This window comes from Symphalangus syndactylus, chromosome 18 (genome assembly GCF_028878055.3).
Source record: "Symphalangus syndactylus isolate Jambi chromosome 18, NHGRI_mSymSyn1-v2.1_pri, whole genome shotgun sequence".
Lineage (NCBI taxonomy): Eukaryota > Metazoa > Chordata > Mammalia > Primates > Hylobatidae > Symphalangus > Symphalangus syndactylus.
This window is the reverse complement of record NC_072440.2, coordinates 87,461,903-87,488,647: the sequence shown is the minus strand read 5'-3', so window position 1 is coordinate 87,488,647 and position 26,745 is coordinate 87,461,903. Positions and strand designations below refer to the sequence as shown.

Below are 26,745 nucleotides of genomic sequence, written 5' to 3'. Positions count from 1 at the left end.
AACCAAAGCAGTATTTTTTCCTAGGGATAATTTTAACCTTACCACCAAGGTAAAACCATTCTAATGTGCTACATGATACTACATGAATTATGATGTTTTCCATTCTGGGGGGTGAAATCAGGGCTTATTCCCAGCCCTGTGGGGAATTCAGGTGATTGTCTCCCCTGCATCTATAAGCTGATTAGTACTGAGCTACAGACTTGAGGGCCACTGCAGATCTATTCCAAAACTCTCTCTGATATTCTGCTCTGAGGATTCTAGCTGCATCCCCTTAACTCAGGGAGCCTGCCAGGCGGTGCCTGGGTTCCTTTTCTCCATGATACAGCCAGAAATACACTCCAGGCAGTAGGCTGGGCGGTGGCCACAGTAGGGACTGCTGAACTGTTAGGGATCACTGTCCTTCATTGCCTTTGTCTAATGTCTTCAGTGCCTTTGTTTCACATATTTTGTCTGTTTTTTTTAGCTGATTGAGGCAGGAGGATAAGTCTGATCCCTGTTACTAAATCTTGACCAAAGTGTGAGTCTATCACTAATTAACATATGTATGTGTGAATTAACTTTTTATTAAAGTATCATATATAAGAATATAGAGAAAAGTGTACAACTCAATGGATTTTCACAGTGAACACACCTGAATACCACTCACATCAAGAAACAGAATGTCATCAGTACCCCAGAGGTTCTCCTTGTGTCCTTACACACTCACCACCCCACAGGGGAACGACTACCCTGACTTGTAACAACACAGTTAATTGCTAAGCTTTTCATTTTTGCTGTGCTGCTATTACTTTTCTGTCAGCGAGATTGTTTTTCATTGAAGAATTTGGTTTTCAGCTTAAACAACTAGCTTGTAATTTGATCTTGTATTTATCTTTAATAGATAAATGATCCTGCACTGAGACACACAGGCCTCTACTGCAACCAGCTCTCATCCACTGACCTTCTCAAAACAGAAGCAGATGGAACCCAGGTCAGTAAGGAAATTCTAAGCCCAGAGCTGTCAAGTGTACTCTAGATACACAGAGGTCGTTGTGTAGCATCATTAAGAGCCTGACCTTGGGAGTCAGACCTGGGTGTGAGTCCTGGCTGTGCTCTTCTTAGCTGTGTCATCCTGGGCATGTTATGGAGCTTTCCTGAGCTGCTGTATAACCACAGAACTAACATGACACCTGCTTATAGGATTGTTGAGAGGATTCAATGAGATCAGTTCAGATGGTTTAACTCAGTCCTTAGATAGGATAAAGTGATCACAAATGGTGGCCACTAATTGTTATTTTGTAAATAAGCACAGTGCTAAAAACTCATCTGTAATCAAAATACCTCAGAAGATCTCAGTAAATTCAGACAAAACAGAGTGCCTGCTGTATACTTCACCTCCTAAGAAGTATGTTTCAAAACAGCACAAACAGCAAGGGTGACCACTTTCCTATATTAACCTAATTTAGAAATTTTGAAGGAAAGGCTTAATTCACTTTCGTAACTTTTGTTAAACTTTAGTCTCTTTTTTTTTTTTTTTTTTTTTTGAGATAGAGTTTCGCTCGTTTGCCCAGGCTGGAGTGAAGGGGCATGATATTGGCTCACTGCAACCTCCGCCCGCTGGGTTCAGGCAATTCTTCTGCCTCAGCCTCCCGAGTAGCTGGGATTATAGGCACCTGCCACCATGCCCAGCTAATTTTTTGTATTTTCAGTAGAGACGGGTTTTCGCCATTTTGACCAGGCTGGTCTCAAACTCCTGACCTAAGGTGATCCACCTGCCTCAGCCTCCCAAAGTGCTAGGATTACAAGCATGAGCCACAACGCCAGGCCAGACTTTAGTCTCTTAATAAACATTTTTAACACAGGGATTATGTCACAGATGGCAGTAGGAAGACACATAAGATATGTTCCATCAGCGTCTGGTGAACTGTGGGGAGAAGTGAGGAAAGGAAACTTCATTTGTGAAATGCTTGTGGTTTGCCAGACACTGTGCTATGCACTGTATGCATTATCTCATTTAAGCCTCACTGTAACCCTATGAACAAGGTAGTATTCCTTTTCTTCACAGATGAAGAAACTGAACATGAAGAGGTTTAACTACATGTACCATTCACAGTGCTAGAAAGAGGAAGAGCTGAGGTTCAAACCCAGGTCTTTCTACCGCCAGAGTCCACACTGTTTCTGCCATACCAGTTAGGGACTGCTGAAAGATAAAACACATCAATATATGCACATAAACCGTCACATAACCAAAGAAGGCAGATTATTAAATTTATGTTACAAGTAATGAACCATAAGTGTTCAAAGAAAGGAGAATTTGCTGAGATGGTCAGAAGAGCATTTTTGCAAGAGATAGAGCTGAGCTGAGCCTTGAAGGACAGTTACCAAGGCAAAGGGAAGGAAAAGGATATGGTAGTTGTTGGAGGCTGGTGCAGAGGTAAATTTAGAAGTAGAAGGAACTGGAAGGCCACAGAAACAGGGAAATAGTAATATCTTAGCATAGTCCTTGGAAACCAAATCAACTGCAGGTAGAGGGTTTATAGTAAGTATTCATAGGAATTAAAATTGGTAAAGTGGCTTGGGGCAGATTTCCAGAAGCCTTGAATGCTAAACTAAGGGATTTGGATTCAACCATATGGACAGAAGAGTCATCCCTGAAACGGAACATCGATAGAAGTGCTAGTTTAGACTTCATCTTGGGAAGAAGGTGAAGGAAGATGTATTGGCCAGTTGAGAAGGACAAAGATTAGAAGACTGGGTTCACAGTCTAAGCATTAGGAAATAGGACCTGAGTCCTCTCAAGGTAAAGAGAAGGCATTTTGGCTCACACCTGTAATCCCAGCACTTTGGAAGGCTGAGGCAGGCAAATCATTTGAGGTCAGGAGTTTGAGAACAACCTGGCCAACATGGAGAAACCCTGCCTAAAAATACAAAAATTAGCCCGGCATGGTGGCGGGCACATGCAGTCCCAGCTATTCAGGAAGTTGAGGCAGGAGAATCGCTTGAACCCAGGAGGTGGAGGTTGCAGTGAGCCGAGATCACACCACTGCACTCCATCCTGGGCAACAGAGAGAGACTTCGACTCAAAGAAAGAAAAAAAAAAGAGAGAGAGAGAAGGCATTTTAAGATTGGGGATATGGGCACGGTGGCTCACGCCTGTAATCTCAGCACTTTGGGAGGCTGAGGCGGGCAGATCACGAGGTCAGGAGATCGAGACCATCCTCGCTAACACGGTGAAACCCCGTCTCTACTACAAATACAAAAAAAAATTAGCCAGTTGTGGTGGCGGGTGCCTGTAGTCCCAGCTACTTGGGAGGCTGAGGCAGGAGAATGGCGTGAACCTGGAAGGCAGAGCTGGCAGTGAGCAGAGATCATGACACTGCACTCCAGCCTGGGTGACAGAGCAAGACTCCGTCTCAAAAAAATAAAAATAAGATCGAGGAAATGAAGAGTCTTCATTCACCAGATGTTTTTGAAAGTCTCAAACCCACAGAGACGTTACTGGGCAGTTTGACAAAGTAGTTACACCCAAACAACCATGTTTTAAAGTTCCAGAGCCCTGCCCTGAAACAGTATTTGAACGGAAGCAAAAATTATGCCAGAAAATCTTCAGAGGTTGAGACTCAGCTCTCACACCAGTCTTCTCACCTGGAAGATCTGAAGCTTCTTTTGTGTCACACTTTGCCTATCTGAGAAGTTGTGACAATATAAGAAGTCTTTTGTGGACTGGTCTAAGACACCCCCTTTTAAGTAATAGTTTAGAATGGCTGAAATGGTTTATAGAGTTTGTTTAGTCTTTTCAGTTTTCTCTAATTTCAATAATACACTTTTTTTTTATTTTTTTTTTTTTGAGACGGAGTCTCACTTTATTGTTGCCCAGGCTGGAATGCAGTGGCGCGATCTCGGCTCACTGCAACCACTGCCTCCTAGGTTCAAGTGATTCTGCAGCCTCAGCCTCCCAAGTAGCTAGAATTACAGGCGTGTGCTGCCACACCCAGCTAATTTTTTTATTTTTTGTAGAGATGGGTCTCACTATGTTGCCCAGGCTGGTCTGAAACTTCTAGCATCAAGTTATCCTCCTGCCTCAGCCTCCCAAAGTGCTAGAATTAGAGGCATGAGCCTCCATGCCCACCCTAGACTATCTTTTAAAAAGTTTTATTTTAAAAGAAGCAGAACTTTCTAGTTTGTTTTATCATGCCTTTGTCAAGAACTTTTTAAGAATTTGGGGACAAAAACACCTTATGCTCTGCCCCAATATTTCATATGTAGAAACATAAACATCAAATTTTATATGTTGACTTTTTTTAAAATCAGTGCCTAAAAAAGAACTATATTTTGTGGTCATGTGAAGTTTCAGTGGTAGAATTTTTCTTTCTGTTGTGGCCAATCATGAATCTTGCTCCAATGTTTTTGTATTTACCAGACAGCAGCTAGGGAGTGAGTTAGACAGAAATATAAAGACAGATGTACAGAAAGGGAGAAGAAAAAGATGAGGAGAGGAGGACTGGGGGAGTAGTGGGACTAGCTGTACTGGGGAACTGGGATGGGTTGGGGAGGAGGCAAGACAGGAGAGAACAGGAAGAGAACAGAGGAGTAGGAAGAGGGCTGGCAGGGGGATTGTTGACCTAGGAAGAGAGGAAGGCCTGGCGAAGCTCTAGAGGGCAAGAGTCAGAAAGAGACGTTACAGACCACAAAGGCGGGGCAAGGGCACAGAGGCAGCTGGAGAGCAGACTGGGCGCATTGGTGTGTTATAGACACAAGAGAAAGAGCTCAGAGGAGGCAGTAACAAATGGGAGCACATAGGAGCTAGAAGCCACATTTGGGAAACTAGGGAAAGGGGAAGAGAAGGAGAGAAAAGCAGTGCAAATCTAACTAGAGATTTGATTCCTTAGGCACTAGGAAAGCTCAGCTTGGGGGCTGTCTGCCTCATCTGAGAGGGAGGAAAGTGGAGATATAAATGGATTAAGAGGATGGGAGACCAGGGGACAGACTGATATCCAAATTTGATGCATACCACATTTGACATTTGGCTAATGAAGATTGATGGAAAACAACTTTTATTCGATTAGGATAGAAAAGTTTTCAAAAAAGCTGAGTGTAATTGGCATGAATTAGTGATAAATGACCAAAAAAAATACACCAGTAATCTAAAATACTTTATGACCTATCAAACAGGAGACACAAGTTTGTCAAAAAGTTTGAGACACTTAGATCACTTAGATGCCTTAGAAGGCATCTCCATTCCTGGTCTGGAACATTCACAAGTGTGGTATTGGCCTTAATCAGTTCTACGAACAACTTTTTAATAAGGCTGGTTGGTAAAGACTAACTTCTGGCTTTGTTTTCCCAATAGAATATGCTAGAACTGTGCAACTTTAGACATTTTTAAGGAATAAGTGTATTACTGAAAGTAGTGAAGGGAAAATTCACACTGTTCTCAAGGCTAATAGACGTACTGTTAATTTTAGCTCATGTGTTTAAATGGATTGTCTATCAGGGGAAAAAAGTCAAATATAAAAATTGTTCTAATGATAATTTGCTGTAATCCTAAAGCCAATATGTGAAAGAGCTGTGTAATAATATATTTAAATACTAAAAAATCTTTTGGACATTAACCTTAGATGCTGATGTCCTATTATTGAGTTGTGGTTTTGTTTTGCTAATACTGGTTGAAAGCCCTTAATTTTTCAGTGACATCATAAAGATTTTTTATCCTACTGAAATCATCCATAGAATGGTTTTAAACCAGTTTTCTAAATATCATGTATTTTTTAAAACGTACCACTGGATACCCAGACTCTGAAACTGGGCTTCTCCCAATCTTGGCAACATTAGCAGTGATACTTACTTTCAGTATTGATGGCAACCCTTTAGGAGGCGTGACCATTCCAATTTTGATTTTATTTTTAAAGTGTGAACTTTCCAGAACCCTGAGCAAAATGAGTGCAGCGATTTTCTTTTTGTAGGACAAGAAGACAGAAGAGTTCTTCTCTGTGGTGACTACAGACTAGAGGAATGCTCTAGTGAGTTTCCACTTCAAGTAGTACCCACTCATAAGCCGGGGGGGCAGACCCTTCTGTCTAAACACATCTTTTATTTGTGTTCCAGCAGGTGCAACAGGTTCAGGTGTTTGCTGACGTCCAGTGTACAGTGAATCTGGTAGGCGGGGACCCTTACCTGAACCAGCCTGGTCCACTGGGAACTCAAAAGCCCACGTCAGGACCACAGACCCCCCAGGCCCAGCAGAAGAGCCTCCTTCAGCAGCTACTGACTGAATAACCACTTTTAAAGGAATGTGAAATTTAAATAATAGACATACAGAGATATACAAATATATTATATATTTTTCTGAGATTTTTGATATCTCAATCTGCAGCCATTCTTCAGGTCGTAGCATTTGGAGCAAAAAAAAAAAAAAAAAAAAAAAAAAAAAAAAAAAAAAGGAGTTCGCTTTTGTCAGGAGATTGAAAGATGTTTTTGTTTCTTTCTTTGTAAAGGCCTTGGATATTGAAAAAATACCAAGGCAGAACAGTTGGACAATCTATTTCTTGAGCCAAATTTAATTATTCTTATTTTTGTAATCAGTCATTGGCTTCTTATCTGGATGAAGGCTTTTGGAGGAGAACCAAAACAACAAGTTCCAAGAAGAAGATGAAGCTCTGCCTCCGCCGCTCAGTCCCAACCCTGCCCAGGAAGAAGGGCCCGTGGGGCTTTGCCTGTGCCCGTCCACCAAAGGCTGTCACATGTCTCGAAATCAGCAGCCCACCCCATCCGAATCCCAGGCAGCTGTGTGTACAATCAGCTTCTCTAGCAACTCTGTGTCTGTTGGCTTCAAGAGAATATTTTGCCTCCACATATGTACCCCTTCTCCTTTTTTTAAAGATGGATTTAAACCAAGATGCCTCCAGGAAAGAGGACGAAATGAGTATATTCACAGAGGAATCCAAAAAATACAGTTTGGGGGAAATGCAATAATTTTTGATGAGATGGGTGAAGGACAAGAAGTGAGTTCTGTCAATTATTGTAGATACAATTTTCTGATTAAATCTGGAAAAATAAAAGGCAGCCTGTTTTTTCTGCTTTTATTGTATTAACAGCTGAGGTAGCTAAAGTTATTTAAAATAAAATTTTATGATCCAAGTAGCTTATTTTTCCCTTTAAATCTCATTGTAAATATATTTGATTTCTTGTAGAAATTGATTTCCTTCTGTTTAATTTTATGCTTTTATTATACTCTTGATTTTTCTAAATTTGTGTGTGAAATATAACATTGATTGAATTGCAGTTACATCTGGTTAGTAATATTTCGTTATTTTAATAACTGTGATGCCATGTATGGATTTACTTTGGGGTTCAAATCAAAATGTCACTGCCAGAAAGAGCTGTTCCAGCTGATCTAGAGCATACTGCCCTAGAGTGTCCCTGGGATCATCTGAACAGAAGTGCACAGGCTACTTGTACAGAGAAAAAATTAATACTCAAAGGAAATCTTCATTTTTTAGATTGACTTTGGGAATTTGAATTTTCATCAGTGCAAATATAAATTTCTCTATCCTGCTCTGAGGCTAATTGGTACCATATTTTCCCTTTGTGTCTTGTCACTCTGCCACATCCCATCTCATCCTGGCCTCTGAGTCAAGAACCCAGTGAACTGACTTTCTAGTTCTAGAAGTTCCGCTGCAAGGCCAGGAAAGCTTGAGAAAAGGTATTGTGGAAGAAGCAAAGGTAGACCCCCATCACTCACCTTTGTCTGCATCCCTGGGCCTGTGAATGATGACAGCACCTGACATTCTGCACCAGCTACCTCTGCCTCCATGGCAGAGAAAAGGCCATAAGAACAGTGGAAGAGGAGCATGGACTCAGACTTCAAGGAAGAAGCCATTTCCCCAGGTCCGTCCTTCTGCATCTCGCCACCCCTAGTTACAAATAACTCCATTGAACAGCATCTATTCAGAAACTATACCGAATAAAAAGATTGGTGGAAGGGCTCATGTGGTTAGCAACTATAAAACAGAAATAGGACACTCAGTTACAAACATTATCTCCTTTAGTTTTTCAGAAAATGCATCCCTGATTTCATTCATTTCCAGCTTGAAAGCCAGCCATATTACTCTAGTCCCTACCAAACTGCTCTAGAAGGTCATTTCCATTTTGTTTGTGATACTTAGACGCGCAGACTTCAGGAAGTTCACCTTTAACTTCAGCATTCCAGATGAAGTTTCCTGACTCAGTGCTTTTGCATAAGGAACTAGAAAAAAAAAGTGGTAAGGAAAATTGGAGATGCTAACATCCTCCCCCATCCCAACTGCACCTTAAAATATGCATGTCACCTTCAAGGTTTTATAATTGCACTGTTTGTTTTATGTATGTACAGATTAAAATTATTGCTACATTTGAGGAAAATAAAATTGCTTGCTTCTATGTAATTCCTGTCATTCCACAGGAAATTCACTTTTCCAGCTACTGAATAGAATTTGTTTAACAACCTCATGGGTTGCCTCTTCATTTACAGGGAAGAAATGAAATGTACATTCTGCAGAAATTGCCAAAGCCCAAATTAACGAGCATTATAAAAGGATAATAAAGCATCCCTGAAGCCAAAGATCCTCAAAGTCATCCTGATTTGAGCCAGACCATTGAAATTTGAGAAGATCAAACTGAAGTCATGATAGCAGGCCTTGAGGGATTCTAACTATGACATTGTCTAATGATTAAAGACTTCTAGGCCTGCTGTTTCTTGACTCAGAAGATCTGGTCCAGGCAGTACTTCATGGCCATAGATGCCATGTCTCTCTCAATTACAGTTTTTTTTTAAATATATCAACATCAATAATAGGTGTTGAGTCTTACTTGAGGAGCCTCCTTCAATGTGAGAATGCATTTTATAGAAATTAGGCCCTGTTGTTTGTTTTTAAAGTATCCTAAATCCACCAACTTGACTGAGTAGGGCCAGGGTGTAAGAGTTACAAAGGAAAGAAACAAAATGCGGCTCAACAGTTAAAGACAGATTTATTTTAGAGAAAATAAACCTGAGAGGGGCTTCTGGCTGATTTCCATCAGGAGTGCTTTCTCTTACAGAGTAAGAGTATATGTTGGTTTTAGGGTGAGGGACTTATCACAAGCTTGGAATGTTTCTGTGTGAGGGAGAAGTTTTATGGCAGGGTCAGAATGTCTGGGCGGAGGGGAGGTTATCTTGGGGCTGACATCTTTCTGGCCAGAGGGGGTTATCTTGGGGTTAGCATGTCTTTGGTTGGGGAGGAGTTTGGTGTGTTTCTGGTTGGAGATGTTATTTGTGGTTTATGGTTGTGCTGACCTTAGCCATTAGGCTGATGTCCTTTGGATTTAGGCAGTTTTTGATTAAGGTGAATTTTAGAATGAGCGGCTTGTCCAAGATGGTGATGCTCCTGCTCTGTCATAGGGTAAATGTGATTCCAGAGGGCTCAAGGAGGGTGTACTTCCCACACACATTCCTAGACTTAAATGTACACAGATTTGGTAACTGTTTTCTGAAGTCATATTTATGGGGGACAAAACCTTTTTTTTCCATAGTTGGGATAAGGTAAAAATGAAACTTCCCTTAGATGAGGCTGAACATTGATTTAAAGTTATCCTGAGGTGTTGGGGTGAGGAAAACAAAAGCAATTGAGGACAAAGTATGATTGTTATAAGGAAGTTTCACCTTTGTGATTTCACCTAAGGTAGGTTCCATTCCTAAAGAAGACCTCAGAAATGGTCTCCTAGGCCCTGACAAAGAAAAAGCAAGGACAGTTGTCTGCTTACAAAGGCAGTTGTACTGATTTCCTGGTTGACACTAACTGCTCTTCCCAGAAGGGCACCTCCACTTGAATAAAATGAGTAATTCAGAGCAAGCTTGAGCCTTGACCATTCCTGTGCCCCTGAAGATCTTGATGATTTAATTAAGCCCATAAATTCGTTTTATTGGAGAAAACTGCCAAAGGAAGCGTGCCTCTGTCCAGAACCCTTTCTGCCAGCACTAAATTAGTTTTCTTTCTATATTTTCATTGCTCCCAGAATTCTTAACAAGATGGAAGGAACACAAAGTTCTGGCTTCAGGCTGGGCGCGGTGGCTCACGCTTGTAATCCCAGCACTTTGGGAGGCCGAGGCAGGCGGATCACGAGGTCAGCAGATCGAGACCACGGTGAAACCCCGTCTCTACTAAAAATACAAAAAAATTAGCCGGGCGTGGTGGCGGGCGCCTGTAGTCCCAGCTACTCGGAGAGGCTGAGGCGGGAGAATGGCGTGAACCCGGGAGGCGGAGCTTGCAGTGAGCCGAGATTGCGCCACTGCACTCCAGCCTGGGCGACAGAGCGAGACTCCGTCTCAAAAAAAAAAAAAAAAAAAAAAAAACAAAGTTCTGGCTTCATTCACTCAACACGTTGTATTGTCTTTATCTGAGGAACTAAGGATGTGAAAGGATCCCGACAGGCATGCGCCCTGCCCTAGTGGAGCTTATATTCACATCAGGGGACTTAGATCAAGATAACCACAACTGGATTAATTCCAACTGTGGAATTCACACAGGAGAATTCCAAGTAGGAATTTGTAAGCAGGGCCTCGTCTGGAGGCAAAGGCAGGTTCCCTTGAGGAAGCAATGGCATTGAAAGTGAGGTTTGCAGGTGATGAGGAAGTAGCTCAGTGGAGAGCCAGTGAGCAGAGTTGTGAGAGGCAGCACGTGGGAAGGCCTGGAGACAGGGAGGAGCCCCAGAGAGCTGCTTGTTTTAAGTTGTTAACTAGCGCTCTCCTGAGCTGGCATCTACATTAGAGTTACGTCAGCCCATGGCTCCAGGAGAAACAGCACTAGGCATTGGGATCCTCACTTGGAAATTGTTTCAGCTCATACCTAAAGTCTCTTCCACAACTAGCCCTGTCCTGCCAGAAGTACACACTTCTGTATCTTCTACACAGTAGTCTGTAGCTGGTGACAGTATTAAAAGTATTCGGAGAGAATAAATTTGTAACAATTTCTAAAATACTTTTATGCACATTATCTCATTTAATCCTCTGCTGTCCTTGTAGAGAGTTGTTAGAAAACAAGCTCTGGGCTGGGTGCAGTGGCTCACGCCTGTAATCCCAGTACTTTGGGAAGCTGAGGTGGGTGGATCACCTGAGGTCAGGAGTTCAGGACCAGCCTGACCAACATGATGAAACTCTGTCTCTACTAAAAATACAAAATGTCAGCTGGGCGTGGTAGCGTGCACCTGAGTAGATAGCTGCTCAGGAGGCTGAAGCAGGAGAATTGCTTGAACCCGGGAGGTGGAGGTTGCAGTGAGCCAAGATCACACCATTGCACTCCAACCTAGGCAACAAGAGCGAAACTCCATCTCAAAAAAAAAAAGGCCAGGTGCAGTGGCTCTAGCCTGTAATCCCAGCACTTTGGGAGGCCGAGGCAGGCAGATCACGAGGTCAAGAGATGGAGACCATCATGGCCAACATGGTGAAACCCAGTCTCTGCTAAAAATACAAAAATTAGCTGGGCATGGTGGCGCACGCCTGTAATCCAAGCTACTCAGGAGGCTGAGGCAGGAGAATCTTTTGAATCCGGGAGACGGAGGTTGCAGTGAGCCAAGATCGCACCACTGAACTCCAGCCTGGCAACAGAGCGAGACTCTGTCTCAAAAAAAAAAAAAAAAGAGAAAACAAGCTCTGAAGGGTTATGAGACAAACACTACCATTTATCAGTGGAAATTAGGAGTTGAAATCAAGTCTAATTCCAAATTCTGGATTCACTATCCTGGACAATATGATTTAGGATGGATTCTAAATCCATCCTAATAGACTTTAATCCATCCATCCTGTAGACTTTAATCTCTTTTTGACCTTAGGCAGTGCTTTCATATGTGAGATAACTAAAACAGCTTTGAAAAGAGAGGCGAGAACTCTGGTGTTGAGAAGAGAGGACCCGGCCCCTTCTCTGGAGGTGGTCAGAGCCTGCCCTTTGGAGGCCTCAACTAAATGGGGGTTATCTTTGGCATATGGTCAGCAGGGTGTCCCACTACCATTTGGGAGAAGCATTTCGTGCCTGCATATCTAAACAAGGAATGAAGAAGGAGCTCTATGAAATTACTTAGCTTAAAAGAATTTTGGAAAATGTGAGTTCCTTGTGGGGCAGGTATAAGAATGACTGACAGAGGATCCTTTTTGTGAGGCAGAGGAATTTTAGGACCCTACAGTTCACCCTAGGATAGTAGGTTTCTTGGATCAGACCTTGGAAGAACTCGCCTTTCCCTGGCTCTTGATCCTACTGCAGACAAAGAATCGTTCTCTTATGCCGTGGAGTTTGGCCCTGGTCTAATTATTTATGTTTGTCTCTGAACTGGTAGTTTGTACAACTAGCAGAAGCAAGCAGTGCCCACAGGTGTCCGTAACAAACTTGAGACATTGGCTTGAGAAAAGAAGAATTACATTGAAAGGAATAACTTCTGTTCCATCAGATTTTCCTCCCATTCCAGTGCCAAGGAGCCCTCATGTAAAGCAAAACCCCGAGACTACGGTATGGTATTTACTTCTTTTTTTCTTTTTAGAGTCAGGATTTCTTCCAGGCTGGAGTACAATGGCATGATAATGGTTCACTGTGGCCTCAAACTCCTGGGCCCAAACCAACTTCCTGCCTCAGCCTCCCAAGTAGCTGGGACTACAAGTGCGTCACTCAGCTAATTTTTTTTGGGGGGGGGTAGAGGCAGGGTCTCGCTATATTGCCCAGGCTGGTCTTGAACTCCTGGCCTCAAGTGATCTTCCTGCCTTGACCTCCCAAGTGCTGGGATTACAGATGTGAGTCACCGAGCCCAGCCTTTATTCCATTTTTGATGAGCTGTTGCTGTATGTAGCACCTTCACATATTTGATCTGCAAAATCCTATAAAGCAATTACAGTAGGCCGTTTTACAGATGGTGAAACTGAAGCTCAGGTTTATAGTCAGGTGACTAACAAGTGCTTGGCCCAAGAGTCAATCCTTGGGCTTTGGAATGAAACCTGCCAGTGGTTCCACTGCACAATACAAGTACTAGAGATAAAAGCACCTGGCTGGGCGCAGTGGCTCACGCCTATAATCTCAACACTTTGGGAGGCCAAGGTGGGCGGATCACCTGAGGTCAGGAGTTTGAGACCAGCCTGGCCAACATGGCGAAACCCCATCTACTAAAAATACAAAAATTGAGCCGCACATGGTGGCATATGCATGTTAATCCCAGCTATTCAGGTGACTGGGGCAGGAGAATTGCTTGAACCCGGGAGGCAGAGGTTGCAGTGAGCTGAGATCACACCATTGCACTCCAGCCTGGGCGACACAGCAAGACTCCATCTCAAAGAAAAAAAAAAAAAAAAATCATTAGACGATGACGATGATGACATAATGACTGTGGGAATTCTGATGAGTTACAAATTATTCTCTGGAACTCAAATTCCTTACAAGCTCATAGGGGTTTCTATTTTGAAAACACAACTAGGTCAGGCACAGTGGTTCACACCTGTAATCCTAGGATTTTGGGAGGCCAAGGTGGGGGGATTGCTTGAGGTCAGGAGTTTGAGACCAACCTGGCCAACAGAGCTCTAATTTTGAGTTTGTCAAAGTATATGTGTTTTAAATGTATATGAGGATAATGTTTCTCAGGCAGGGCCCTGTACTGTCGCTGAACAACTCTTTTCCCTTGAACTCAGTACCACTTACTTACACGTGTATACATCTTAAGTCCACTCTTCAACATCTCTCTCATAATCCAGTTTTAAATTTTCAACTGGTGAGCATTACCACATGGATCCCACCCTCCCACCTCCAGCACCTCAAACTTAAGTCCCAAACCAAATAACTTACTCCCCACAAATATGTTCTTGTGTCCCCATCCGAGTTTATTGCATCCTCATCCTGCTAGTGGTCATTTTCAATAACTTTTTCCCACTCATTTCACTAAATTTCAAGAAGTCCCACTTTGTAGTGCCTCTTAGCCATCTCCTCCTTTCTAACCCTATTACTCACTGACCAAATTCCGGACTTAAGTATCTTTTTTCAGACAATTACAGTAATCACCTTCATGTCTTTTACACTCATCCTTCACACAATCATCAGAGAAATCTTTCTAAACACAGCCTTCAGAATCTTAGTGACTGCTTCTTGCCTAGAGTTGATCTGAAATCAAGTGACCTTTTGAGCTTCATTGCCGTCTACACTCTCTCTTAACAAAAAGGTCCTGCCACAAAAATGATCTGGTCTTTATTCTTGAATTTACCATGTTCTCACTTTCATTGCCATCCCCAGTCTCTTCCCTCAGCCTGTATGCTCTTCCCTTCTACTCATCCTTCAAGACTTCAGTTTGAAGACAGTCTCGCTCTGTGGCCCAGGTTGGAATGCAGTGGCGCGATCTCAGCTCACTGCAAACTCCGCCTCCCGGGTTCATGCCATTCTTCCCGAGTAGCTGGGACTACAGGCACCCGCCACCACGCCCTGCTAATTTTTTGTATTTTTAGTAGGGACGGGGTTTCACCGTGTTAGCCAGGATGGTCTCGATCTCCTGACCTCGTGATCCACCCACCTCTGCCTCCCAAAGTGCTGGGATTACAGACATGAGCCACCGCGCCCAGCCCAGGTAGCCCTTTTCTATTGGCACAGCTGGCAGCATTCACCCATGCAGGCTTCTAGCTTGCTTATCTATGACTGCAGTTTGGTTTTTCAGGCTGCTCTTTGTTAGAAAAAAAATGATTGGGGGGCTGCTTTTTGTTAAAAGGGAAAATCTGTCAAGGACTCTGTTGCCCTCATTATCTGCCTAAATAATTTCTTTTTTTTTTTTTTTTTTTTTTTTGAGAGGGAGTCTTGCTCTGTCACCCAGGCTGGAGTGCAGTGGCGCAATCTCGGCTGACTGCAAGCTCCACCTCCCGGGTTCACGCCATTCTCCTGCCTCAGCCTCTCCGAGGAGCTGGGACTACAGGCGCCCGCCACCACGCCCGGCTAATTTTTTGTATTTTTAGTAGAGACGGGGTTTCACCGTGGTCTCGATCTCCTGACCTCGTGATCTGCCCGCCTCGGCCTCCCAAAGTGCTGGGATTACAAGCGTGAGCTACCGCGCCCGGCTTGCCTAAATAATTTCTTTCTAGCTCCTGTATCAACTGTTTTCTTTTTTCATGAAAGGTGAGCGAATACAAGTCCTTTTCACTAGAAGTTTCGAAATTCTCACACTCTAGGAGCCTCTACATCGTTGGAGAATTTACAGAACATTAGCAGTTATCTGCAATACCTCATCAAGCTCTCAGCTTTATAGATGATATATGCTTGGGTTAAACCCTTTACACTTCTCCGAAATTACCCTGTCACTGAAAATCAGCTGATTGAGTTGACTACCATCTTAACTGAGAAAGGAGGAAAAGCAGATCGGTGAGATGATCACTTCCAGTCTTCCCTACAAAAATGAATATATAGTATAAACCAAAAAGCGTCTGAGACAGATCTCAACTGATTTAGAGGCTTATTTTGCCACAGTTGAGGTTGTGCATAGGAAAAAGAAATAAAAGTTACAATAGGGCGGGCGCGGTGGCTCACGCCTGTAATCCCAGCACTTTGGGAGGCTGAGGTGGGCGGATCACGAGGTCAGGAGATCGAGACCATCCTGGCTAACACGGTGAAACCCCGTCTCTACTAAAAATACAAAAAAATAATTAGCCGGGCGAGGTGGCGAGCGCCTGTAGTCCCAGCTACGCAGGAGGCTGAGGCAGGAGAATGGCGTGAACCCCGGGGGGCGGAGCCTGCAGTGAGCCGAGATCGCGCCACTGCACTCCAGCCTGGGTGAAAGAGCGAGACTCCTTCTCAAAAAAAAAAAAAAAAAAAAAAAAAAAAAGTTACAATAGGATCTGTGGCCCGTACTTTTTTCAAAGATGGTTTTGAGGACTTCAGTATTTAAAGGGCAAAGAGTGGACAGAAGGGGTAGGAGGAAAGAGAAAGGGGGACGTTAGGTGGTAAGGCAAATCGTTACATTCTTGTGAGGCTTTGATTAGCACTCACTGAATTCACATTTTACGTTTGAAAAGACAGGAGTAGGGGAAAGTCAATTATGCATTTTTCCTGCAGTCAATAAATCTTTATTTTTTTCTTTTTTTTTTTTTGGAGACAGGATCTCGCTCTCTCACCCAGGCTAGAGTGCAGTGGCATGATCTCAGCTCACTGCAACCTCCACCTCCTGAGTTCAAGCAATTCTTGGGCCTCAGCCTCTCGAGTAGCTGGGATTATAGGCATGTGCCATCACACCTGGCTAATTTTTTGTATTTTTAGTAGAGACGAGGTTTTGCTATGTTGGCCAGGCTTGTCTCAAACTTCTGGCCTCAAGTGATCTGCTTTCGTTGGTCTACCAAAGTGCTGGGATTACAGGCGTGAGCCACTGTGCCCAGCCATTCCTTTTACACATAAGGTAAAGTCAGCATGTGAAATCACAGCTATCTGTTTAAGAATAAAAGGAAGGAAGTTTTTGTGTGCTTCAGTTCCCAAGTTTAACTTTCCCTTTGGCACAGTGAGTTTGGGGATCCTAAAATTTTTCTTTTCTTTTCGTATGTCCTATTCACTCTTTTACCTACAATAAAATGCTGCTGAGAAGCAATTCATGTTGAAATTAAACAAGAATAAGATGACTCCTTGTGAAATTTCTATCAGTTTGGCCTTTAAAACCAATGCCTCTAAAAGCTGAGTGGCTTAACTCAGAAAGTGAACAGAAGGGACACATCAACAAACAGGCTGACCTTCCTCTAACAGGAACAAAGGTCTTGCCTGGGGTTTCCTTCCTTATTCCTGAAGAAGCAGTCCAGCCCTGCTCAGTTCTGCTTCTTTTTCAAGTCCAAAGTAATTTATCACATACCTGCCTATACTTAACTTTAGGCTACATATTTCCTGATCATTTTCCTTTTTGACTTGCAAACTTCTATTTTTAAAAAAGCATAAATTGGCCAGGCATGGTGGCTCATGCCTGTAATCCCAGCACTTTGAGAGGCTGAGGCAGGTGGATCGCCTGAGCTCAGGAGTTCGAGACCACCCAGGGCAACATGGTGAAACCCTGTTTCTACTAAAAATACAAAAATTTAACCGGGTGTGTGGTGGTGCACACCTGTAGTCCCAGCTACTTGGGAGGCTGAGGCAGGAGAATCACTTGACCCCCAGAGGCAAAGGTTGCAGTGAGCTGAGGTCACGCCACTGCACTCCAGCTTGGGCCGCAGAGTGAGACAGTGAGACTCCATCTTAAAAAAAATTTTTTTTAAAAAGCATAAATTTTAAAAATTAGTTTTCCATTTTAACATTCTTCTAATGTTAGCAATTCTACTTTAAATAATAATTACTTAGCAAGCTAGACCTTAAAGTTCAAGCAAAACCGACTGGGGAAAAAGCTCCCTATAGAGCACACCCTATTTAAAGACTCGCGCAACTCTGAGCTTAGGCTTTAAATTTTCATCCTACCTTCAGTTGAAAGCTTCTAAAAAGCCTTTTATTAAGGAAATTTTTAAGTGTCTGTGAAAGTAGAAAGAATAGTATAATGACCCAGTTCTAGGTTTTTAATCAGTCTTTTGGTATGTGATTTTTATAACCCCAAGTAAAGAAATGACTTCAGTCACTTCATTACTAGCTCAAAAGTAAGTTGTGGCTAGTCATCCTGGGAATCTTTAGACCTAAGGATTTGTCTTTAAAATTGCACATTAGTGGCCGGGCGCGGTGCTCATGCCTGTAATCCCAGCACTTTGGGAGGCCAAGGCGGGCGGATCACAAGGTCAGGAGTTCGAGACCAGCCTGGGCAACATGGTGAAACCCCGTCTCTACTAAAAATACAAAAATTATCCAGGCGTGGTGGCGGGCACCTGTAGTCCCAGCTACTTGGGAGGCTGAGGCAGGAGAATCGCTTGAACCTGGGAGGCAGAGGTTGCAGTGAGCTGAGATCATGCCACTGCACTCTAGCCTGGGCAACAGAGTGAGACTCTGTCTAAAAAAAAAATGCATATTAGCTATTTTAAATAATGATTATATCACAAGTAATTTAATAGTAGTGACAAAATATATATATTTTCAACCAGCAGATATTAACTGAATACCTACTATTTACCAGGTACTATTTCAGGCACTGGGGCTACCTCAATGAAGAAAATAAAAATCCCTGCCCTCATGGAGCTTGCATTCTAATGAAAGTTGGCTGACAAACCAATAAGCAAAATATATGGTGTGTCAGATGACAAGGGCTGTGGAGAAAAATTAAGCAGGGAAGGAGGGATAGGAAGTAGTGGAGTGGAGTGGTCACAGTTTAAAACAGGAAAGTCAGAACATGCCTTCAGAGAAGGTAACATCTGAGTGACAACCAGAAGGAGGTGAGATAGTGAGCCATGGCAATATGGAGAAAGACCTTCCTAAGCAGAGGTGCAAAGGCCTTGAGGCTGGAGCAGAGTGACTGAGGAGAACTGTAGGAGTTAGGTCAAAGAGGCAATGAGGGACAGGAGGGTGTGGGGCCTTGTAGACCAAATCAATTCTTTGGCTTTTACTGAGATGGCAAGGTGCTACCGGATTTTAAATAGGAAAAGTGGCGTGCTCTTGCCTGGGTTTTAGCAGGGCTACTCTGGGCTTTGTGTGAAGAGTTGTTATGGAGAAGGCAGATGCAGAAGCTAGGAAACTTGTTAGGAGGCTATGGCAGTCATCCAGGCAAGAGATGATGATTTGGACCAGGAGGGTAGCAGTCGAAATCGGGAGAAGTGGTCAGATTCTGGATCTATTTTAAAGGTAGAGACAACCATATTTGGTGACATACCAGATGTGGGGTGTGTGTGAGAAGAATCAATAATGACTCTCGGCCGGGCACGGTGGCTCACACCTGTAATCCCAGCACTTTGGGACGTCAAGGTGGGTGGATCGTTTGAGGTCGGGAGTTCAAGACCAGCCTGGCCAACATGGTGAAACGCTGTCTCTACCAAAAATACAAAAAATTAGCCGGGTCTTGTGGCGGGCGCCTGTAATCCCAGCTACTCAGGAGGCTGAGGCAGGAGAATCGCTTGACCCAGGAAGCAGAGGTTGCAGTGAGCAGAGATCATGCCATTGCACTCCAGCCTGGGCGACAGAGCAAGACTCCGTCTCAAAATAATAATAATAATGACTCTCGGGTTTTTGCCCTGGGCAACTGGAAGGATGGAGTTGCCATTAACAGAGATGGGGAAGAGAAGCAGGCTTAGTTCATTTTCTGTCATGATAAGTTTAAGATTCCTATTAGACATCCAAGTGATCTCAAATCAGCAGTCAGATATATATGGGCCTGAAATGTAGGGAGCTGATTGGAGTTGAAGATATAAATTTGGAAGACATCAGTATATAGTTAATTTTAAGGTCATAGTTTTTGTTTTTTGTTTTTTTTGTTTTGTTTTGTTTTTTGAGATGGAGTTTCGCTCTTGTTGCCCAGGCTGGAGTGCAATGGCGTGATCTTGGCTTACCTCAACCTCCACCTCCCGGGTTCAAGCAATTCTCCTGCCTCAGCCTCCTGAGTAGCTGGGATTACAGGCATGTGCCACCACGCCTGGCTAATTTTATATTTTTAGTAGAGACGGGGTTTCTCCATGTTGGCCAGGCTGGTCTCGAACTCCCGACCTCAGGTGATCCACCTGCCTCAGCCTCCCGAAGTGCTGGTATTACAGGCGTGAACCACCGGGCCTGGCCAAGGTCATGGTTTTTAAAGACTAAAAGATGACTGAAAACCAAGTCTCTTAACTCTCTCTCTCACATTAAATAATCATGCCTAGTAGAGTTTATCACAGGAACAAAGATGGTTCAATATTTGAAGTCTAGGAGTACAATTCACCACAGTAACAACAGAGAACAACCATATGATGATGTCAGTAAATGCAGGAAAGTTATTTAAGACATCCATTTATGAATTGAAAAAATTTTTAGCCAACCAGTGGCAGAAGATAAACCCCTTAATCTAATAGAGCAGTTGTCAAAACTTTCAACAAATAACATACCTAACAGCGAAGGTCTCAGAGCATTCTCACTAAACTCAATCGCAAGTCAAAGACACCTGCTAAACTGCTATTATTGCACTAGAAGTCCTGGCCAATGCAATAAGATGAGAAAAAGAAATAAGTATGAAGATTGCATTAAAAGAGACTAAATTGTGGTGATTGTTATATAGTGCTTTTATAGGGTATAGTTTAAATTGGTCTTCACAATCCTGCTAAAACTTATTCACAGGTGAGGAAATGAAGCTAAATTTCTTAGCCATTATGTTGCAGAGTTGAGTCTTAACATTAAGTCTTCTGGGATTGTCACCTGCCTTGCTCCTTCCATTTGTATCACAAAGAAGTAACAGCATATTTCCTATGGTTCAATTTCTGTTCCTGCAGCCACATCATCACAGTCTTGTGTCTTGAATATTTCAGTCTCTTGACTGATGTCTCAGCCTTCCTTCCCATTCCCAGGAAGTAACATCTTGCCTCTGTTGCCAGATTAATCCTCCACTTTTATCACGAGCACTTCTTATTCGTTACCTCCAGTGTTGGGGCAGAGGTAGAATGTTTCATCCCCAACCAGTGTTTTCTTCCTTTCTAATTGACGTAATGCTCCTAATGCTCCTATTCTATTGTTCTACCTTACTCTTCCTCCTCATGGAGGTTAAAAGAATAACCTAGTTGGTGGGTGATTGCCTTTGGTCCACGTCTCTCAATTGAGTGGAACCAATCTATCAAAGTTTGATAGAATGTGGGGAATTTGTTCTTATTATCCTTACTTCACATGACCAGTAGGAAGCATCAACTTTGGTGAAGTATCTGCTCTGTATACTCACACTTTTCCTTAAGATAGGCAACTAGCAATCCTATTTAGGCCATCACATAAAGCTATATCTTCTAACCAATTGATAATAAAAGTGATATTTTGTTTATCTGCTTTTTGTCTCATTTCTCAAGAACCTAGGATCAGAACTTGGGTGCCACTTATTTGACCCTTAAAAATTCCCTCAGTTGGCCGGGTGCAGTGGCTCATGCCTGTAATCCCAGCACTTTGGGAGGCTGAGGTGGGCGGATCATGACCCATGATCAAGACCATTCTGGCCAACATGGTGAAAGCCCGTCTCTACTAAATATACAAAAATTAGCCAGGCATGGCAGTGCGCACCTGTAGTCCCAGCTACTTGGGAGGCTGAGGCAGAATTGCTTGAACCTGGGAAGCAGAGGCTGCATTGAGCCAAGATTGCGCCACTGCACTCCAGCCTGGGCAACAGAGGGAGACTGTCTCAAAAAAAAAAAAAAAAGAAAGAAAAAAGAAAAAAAAAAAAATCCCCTCAGCTAAAATCCAGCCTTAGGCCAGCAGTCAAAACCCACCATATCTGGATGTTAAAGAAGGACAAAACCTGGTGCTGTGTTAAGCTTGACCTCAGAGGACAGCTAAAACCTGTCAGGCAGTCATAGTTGAGGGCAGTGGTTCTCAGCCATCTATCCACACTAACACCTTCCTGTTGGTTACGAAGGCTCACTACTGCCAAGATTCTCAACCAGGAAGCAAGAAGGAACTCACACCCTTAGGACAGCATCTCAGAACCTGTGGGAAAGTTGTGTTGATTAGACAATAAAACAGGCAATTCTTAACCTGCCCCTGGAGGGGAACCCTCTGTGCTCTGCCAGCGCCATGAGAAGCGGTGACCTAGGCTTTGACCCTCAGCTTTATAAGTTCAGAAACTCAACTTTGTCAGCTCATCCAGTGATAATTGGGCTCTAGGGTGTTGAGTCACAAAACTTACAGTCACAGGAGGCTGATCTATAATCCAGAATGTCAATTAACCAATTAAAAATGGAAGATACAGCTTTTCAGCACTTGAACTACTCGTGATCCCTTTTCAAACTACCCTCCAGTATCTAGATGGCTGGAAAACCAAATTGTTAACCAACTACAAGAGATCAGAAAAACTGCTGAGTGCAGTGGCTCACGCCTGTGATCCCAGCATTTTGGGAGGCCAAGGTGGGCAGATCACTTGAGGTCAGGAGTATGAGACCAGCCTGGCCAACATGGCAAAACTCCATCTCTACTAAACATACAAAAATTAGCCGGGCATGATTGTGCATGCCTGTAATCCCAGCTACTCAGGAGGCTGAGGCAGGAGAATCAATTGGACCCAGGAGGCGGCGGTTGCAGTGAGCCGAGATTGTGCCACTGCACTCCAGCCTGGGTGACAGAATGAGACTCTATCTAACAAAAAAAAAAGAAAAACTGAACTGACAAAAGACCTGGTTTTCAATCCCAGTCCTGCCATTGTCTTTGATCTTGGCAAGTCAAAGCCTTTCTGAATCTGTAAACTCTGAGACTAGATGGCCTGCATCACAACAATTGTCAGGATTGATTCACATGGGAGCACTTTGTTAATTATACAATGTTTTTCACGTAAAAGAAACCTACCGGCCAGGCGCGGTGGCTCATGCCTGTAATCCCAGCACTTTGGGAGACTGAGGCGGGTGGATCACCTGAGGTCAGAAGTCCAAGACCACCTGGCCAACATGATGATGTCAGGCCTCTGAGCCCAAGCCTGCACGTGTACATCCAGATGGCCTGAAGCAACTGAATTACCACAAAAGAAGTGAAAATAGCCAGTTCTACCTTAACTGATGACATTCCACCGTTGTGATTTGTTTCTGCCCCACCCTAACTGATCAATTGACCTTGTGACATTCCTTCTCCTGGACAGTGAGTCTCAGAAGCTCCCCACTGGGCACCTTGTGACCCTTGCCCCTGCCCGCAAGAGAAAAACCTCCTTTTAACTGTAATTTGCCACTACCTACCCAATCCTATAAAACTGTCCCACCCCTGTCTCCCTTTGCAGACTCGTTTTTCGGACTCCGTCTGCCTGCACCTAGGTGATTGAAAAGCTTTATTGCTCACACAAAGCCTGTTTGGTGGTCTCTTCACACGGATGTGCGTGACAGATAAAACCCCCTCTCTACTACAAATACAGAAAATTAGCTGGGCATGGTGGCGGGCACCTGTAATCCCAGCTACTCTGGAGGCTGAGGCAGGAGAATTACTTGAACCCAGAAGGCACAGGTGGCAGTGAGCCAGGATTGCTCCACTGCATTCCAGCCTGGGCAACAAGAGCAAAACTCTTGTCTCAAAAAAAAAGAAAAAGAAAGAAAGAAAGAAAAAAAGAAATCTATCAAAGCATAGGAGATTCTTTTCAAGGATATAGCATCTATTCTAGGGCTTGCAGCACAATCTTTGCCCTGTTGGAGAAATCATAATTTTCTGTAACCTTAGTATGCATGGCCAATACAGTGCACTTGGTGCCAGATTTCTGCTATTTGACTCCTTCCTGTGAGCACTTAATACCCTCTCATAATGTGTTGATTCTAAACCACACACATTTATTGTTCCCCTTTTAGGTTGGCTGTCTCCAGGGCCCAGGCTGTTTCTAGGTAGCACTAGAGCCTCCACTTCAGTGGGTCTGAGGTGGGGCCCAATAATTTGCATTTCTAACAAGTACCCAAGTGGTACTGATCTAGGGACGAGACCACCGCTTTGAGAGCCACTGATCTAGTTCAAATGATCATGGTCTTAAACTGATACCAATAAGAAAATCTATTGCTTTCCTGCTGCTGTCTTGCTCTCACTCAGCGTCAGCGCATGAGTTCCTGTTCTTCCCCGACTTGGGCAGACATTTATGCTATTTGTGCTCAGATCTCTGCTTTATGGATTTGCCTAAATCTGCTGTCTCCCAGCTGTGTGTCATTTCTATTTTTTTTTTTTTTTTTTTGAGACGGAGTCTCGCTCTGTCGCCCAGGCGCAATCTCGGCTCACTGCAAGCTCCGCCTCTGGGGTTCACGCCATTCTCCTGCCTCAGCCTCTCCGAGTAGCTGGGACTACAGGCGCCCGCCACCACGCCCGGCTAATTTTTTGTATTTTTAGTAGAGACGGGGTTTCACTGTGGTCTCGATCTCCTGACCTCGTGATCCGCTCGCCTCGGCCTCCCAAAGTGCTGGGATTACAAGCGTGAGCCACCGCGCCCGGCCAGCTGTGTGTCATTTCTGTCTAGCTTCTTTTCCCCCCAGACAAAGTCTCACTCTGTTGCCCAAGCTGGAGTGCAGTGGCACGATGTCGGCTCACTGCAACCTCCACCTCCCGGGTTCAAGCGATTCTACTGCCTCAGCCTCCCGAGCAACTGGGACTACAGGCACGTGCCACTATGCCTGGCTAAATTTTTTTTTTTTTTTTTTTTTTTGGAGACAGAGTTTCACTCTTGTTGCCCAGGCTGAGTGCAATCTCTGAGAGCAATCTCTGGCTCACCGCAATCTCCGCTTCCTGGGTTCAAGCAATTCTCCTGCCTCAGCCTCCCGAGCAGCTGGGATTACAGGCCACCACACCCAGCTAATTTTGTATTTTTAGTAGAGATGGGGTTTCTCCATGTTGGTCAGGGTGGTCTCGAACTCCCAACCTCAGATGATCCACCCGCCTCGGCCTCCCAACATGCTAGGATTACAGGCGTGAGCCACCGCACCCGGCAATTTTCTTGTATTTTTAGTAGAGACAGGGTATCACTATGTTGGCCAGGCTGGTCTCGAACTCCTGACCTTGTGATCTGCCCACCTTGGCCTCCTAAAGTGCTGGGATTACAGGTGTGAGCCACCACACCTGGCCTGTCTAGCTTTATACTATATCTTACTGAAGAATTCAGAACTTAATTTTTTTTAAGATGCAGTGTCCTTTAGAAACATTTTCCTAATTGGCTTGAATGGAAATGGTACTTGATGATTCCTGGATGGCATCACTCCCTAACAGAAAGGGGTAGACAATGGCCTACTTGATGGAGAACTCTTGGAGGGCAGCTCTGACAGCTGTGCCATCTGCATCTTCCCAAGTTTAGGTTCTAGCACGAAGTCCCAGGCACTGCTCTAAGGGGTTTGTACATCCAAACACATTTAAATCCTTGCTTTACGGATAAGCAAACTGGGTCTCAGGGAAATGGAGTGACTGCCCAGGTCCAGAGAACTTGAAAGTATGAGACCCAGATTTGGACTCAAGCAGTTTGACACCAAAGCCTAGGCTCCTATTCACTATTATGCTACCTAATATAGTGCTCAATACGTTTATTCAGTATTATGAAAGATCGTATGCCTCCTTTTTTAAACTTTTAAGTTCAGGGGTACCTATGCAGGATGTGCAGGTTTGTTTTATAGGTAAACTTGCATCATGGGGGTTTGTGGTACAGATTTGATCACCCAGGTATTAAGCCTAGAACCCGTTGGTTATTTTCCTGATCCACTCCCTCCTTCCACCCTCCAATCAGTCTCCGTGCGTGTTATTCCCCTCTGTGTGTTCATGTGTTCTCATCATTTAGCTCCCACTTTTAAGTGAGAACATGTGGTATTTGGTTTTCTGTTACTGCTTTAGTTTGCTAAGGATAATGCATATGCCTCCTACTTAATAGAAAAAAAGTCAGCAGTATGGTCAACTTCAACTTTCTCCTACAATCTATTAAACCTACGTACATCTATATCTTCACCATCTGCCTTTCCACCAGTCTCAGAAAAGAAGTTCCCCCTCTCTCAGTTCAAGACCAGTTCTTCCCGGTGCCTTTGACCCCATCTCTTCCTATTTTCTCTGGACTTCATCAGTTATTCTATTTGGGAACTTTAATCTCTTAATCTCTCCTCTCCTTACTTTCTCCTCCTCACCCTCTTTCTCCTCCTCACCCATCAACCTGCTCAAGATCTAAGAATATCCCCACTAGGGGACCCAGCATTGATCTTTCCAGCCCCTCTTCAGTCAGCCTCTCTCTCCTCCCTTTCAAGCTTCTGGAAAGGACACACTTCTCACCTCTTACCTCCCTCCCCTCCCATTCTTTTTTTTTTTTTTTCGAGATGGAGTTTTGCTCTTGTCGCCCAGGCTGGCGTGCAGTGGCACAATCTCTACTCACTGCAATCCCTGCCTCCCGGGTTCAAGCAATTCTTCTGCCTCAGCATCCCGAGTAGCTGGGATTACAGGCGCCTGCCACCACACCCTGCTAATTTTTGTATTTTTAGTAGAGACAGGGGTTTCACCATGTTGGCCAGGATGGTCTTGAACTCCTGACCTCGTGATCCGCCTGCCTTGGCCTCCCAAAGTGCTGGGATTACAGGCGTGAGCCACCGCGCCTGGCTTCCCATTCTTGTCTCAACATGTTACAATCTGATTTCTACCCTCACTATGCTATTTAAACTTCACTGAGTTCACCAGTACATTCCCAATTGCTAAACATTTCCACGTTTTATTTACTGAAATTCTATGCTGCACTTGATTGTTCTCTACCCCTGCAACTCCTCATTCACTTGGCTTCCTGGGGTTGGCTCTGCCCTCAGCACTCTACCAATTCTCCCTGTGAGACCCATCCCCTCTCCTTGATTCAGGTGACCACCTTTCATAAAGAGAAATCTTTTTTTTTTTTTTTTTGTAGAGACAGTATTTCACCATGTTGGTCAGGCTGGTCTCAAACTCCTGACCTCAGGTGATCCACCCACCTCAGCCTCCCAAAGTGCTGGGATTACAGGCGTAAGCCACTGTACCGGGCCCATGAAGGGAAATCTTATCTGGGATCTTAGCAGAACATTATCTAAGGGGGACGGGTAATATCCATATAGATTCTTAGCTACCTGCGGGCAAAACTGTTTTATGCACAGCCTGCCACAGTAGACAAACAATAGATATCTGTTGAACAAATTACCCCTTATGAACTTTGCTTCACAGATATCTAAGCAATTTCTGTAGATGTGTCCAAATGTTTATAGAAATATTGTAAACGTGC

The 26,745-nt window shown here is 43.8% G+C and overlaps 1 protein-coding gene across 13 annotated transcripts in view; it reads left to right on the top strand.

Annotated features, from left to right (window-relative positions):
- Positions 1-8,466, top strand: part of NCOA1 (nuclear receptor coactivator 1) — a 285,404-nt gene extending 276,938 nt beyond the window's left edge. For 9 of the 13 annotated variants that reach the window (XM_063623906.1, XM_055253870.2, XM_063623901.1 and 6 more), the window contains 2 exons: positions 881-970; positions 6,085-8,466. In XM_063623906.1, the coding sequence (XP_063479976.1) occupies positions 881-970; positions 6,085-6,255 (261 nt within the window). In that variant the 3' untranslated portion in view covers positions 6,256-8,466. Of the gene's footprint in view, positions 1-880; positions 971-5,942; positions 6,000-6,084 lie in introns of all 13 variants that reach the window. The other 4 variants (XM_055253874.2, XM_063623907.1, XM_055253875.2 and 1 more) reach the window with 3 other exon arrangements.
- The last annotated feature ends 18,279 nt before the right edge of the window (positions 8,467-26,745 follow it).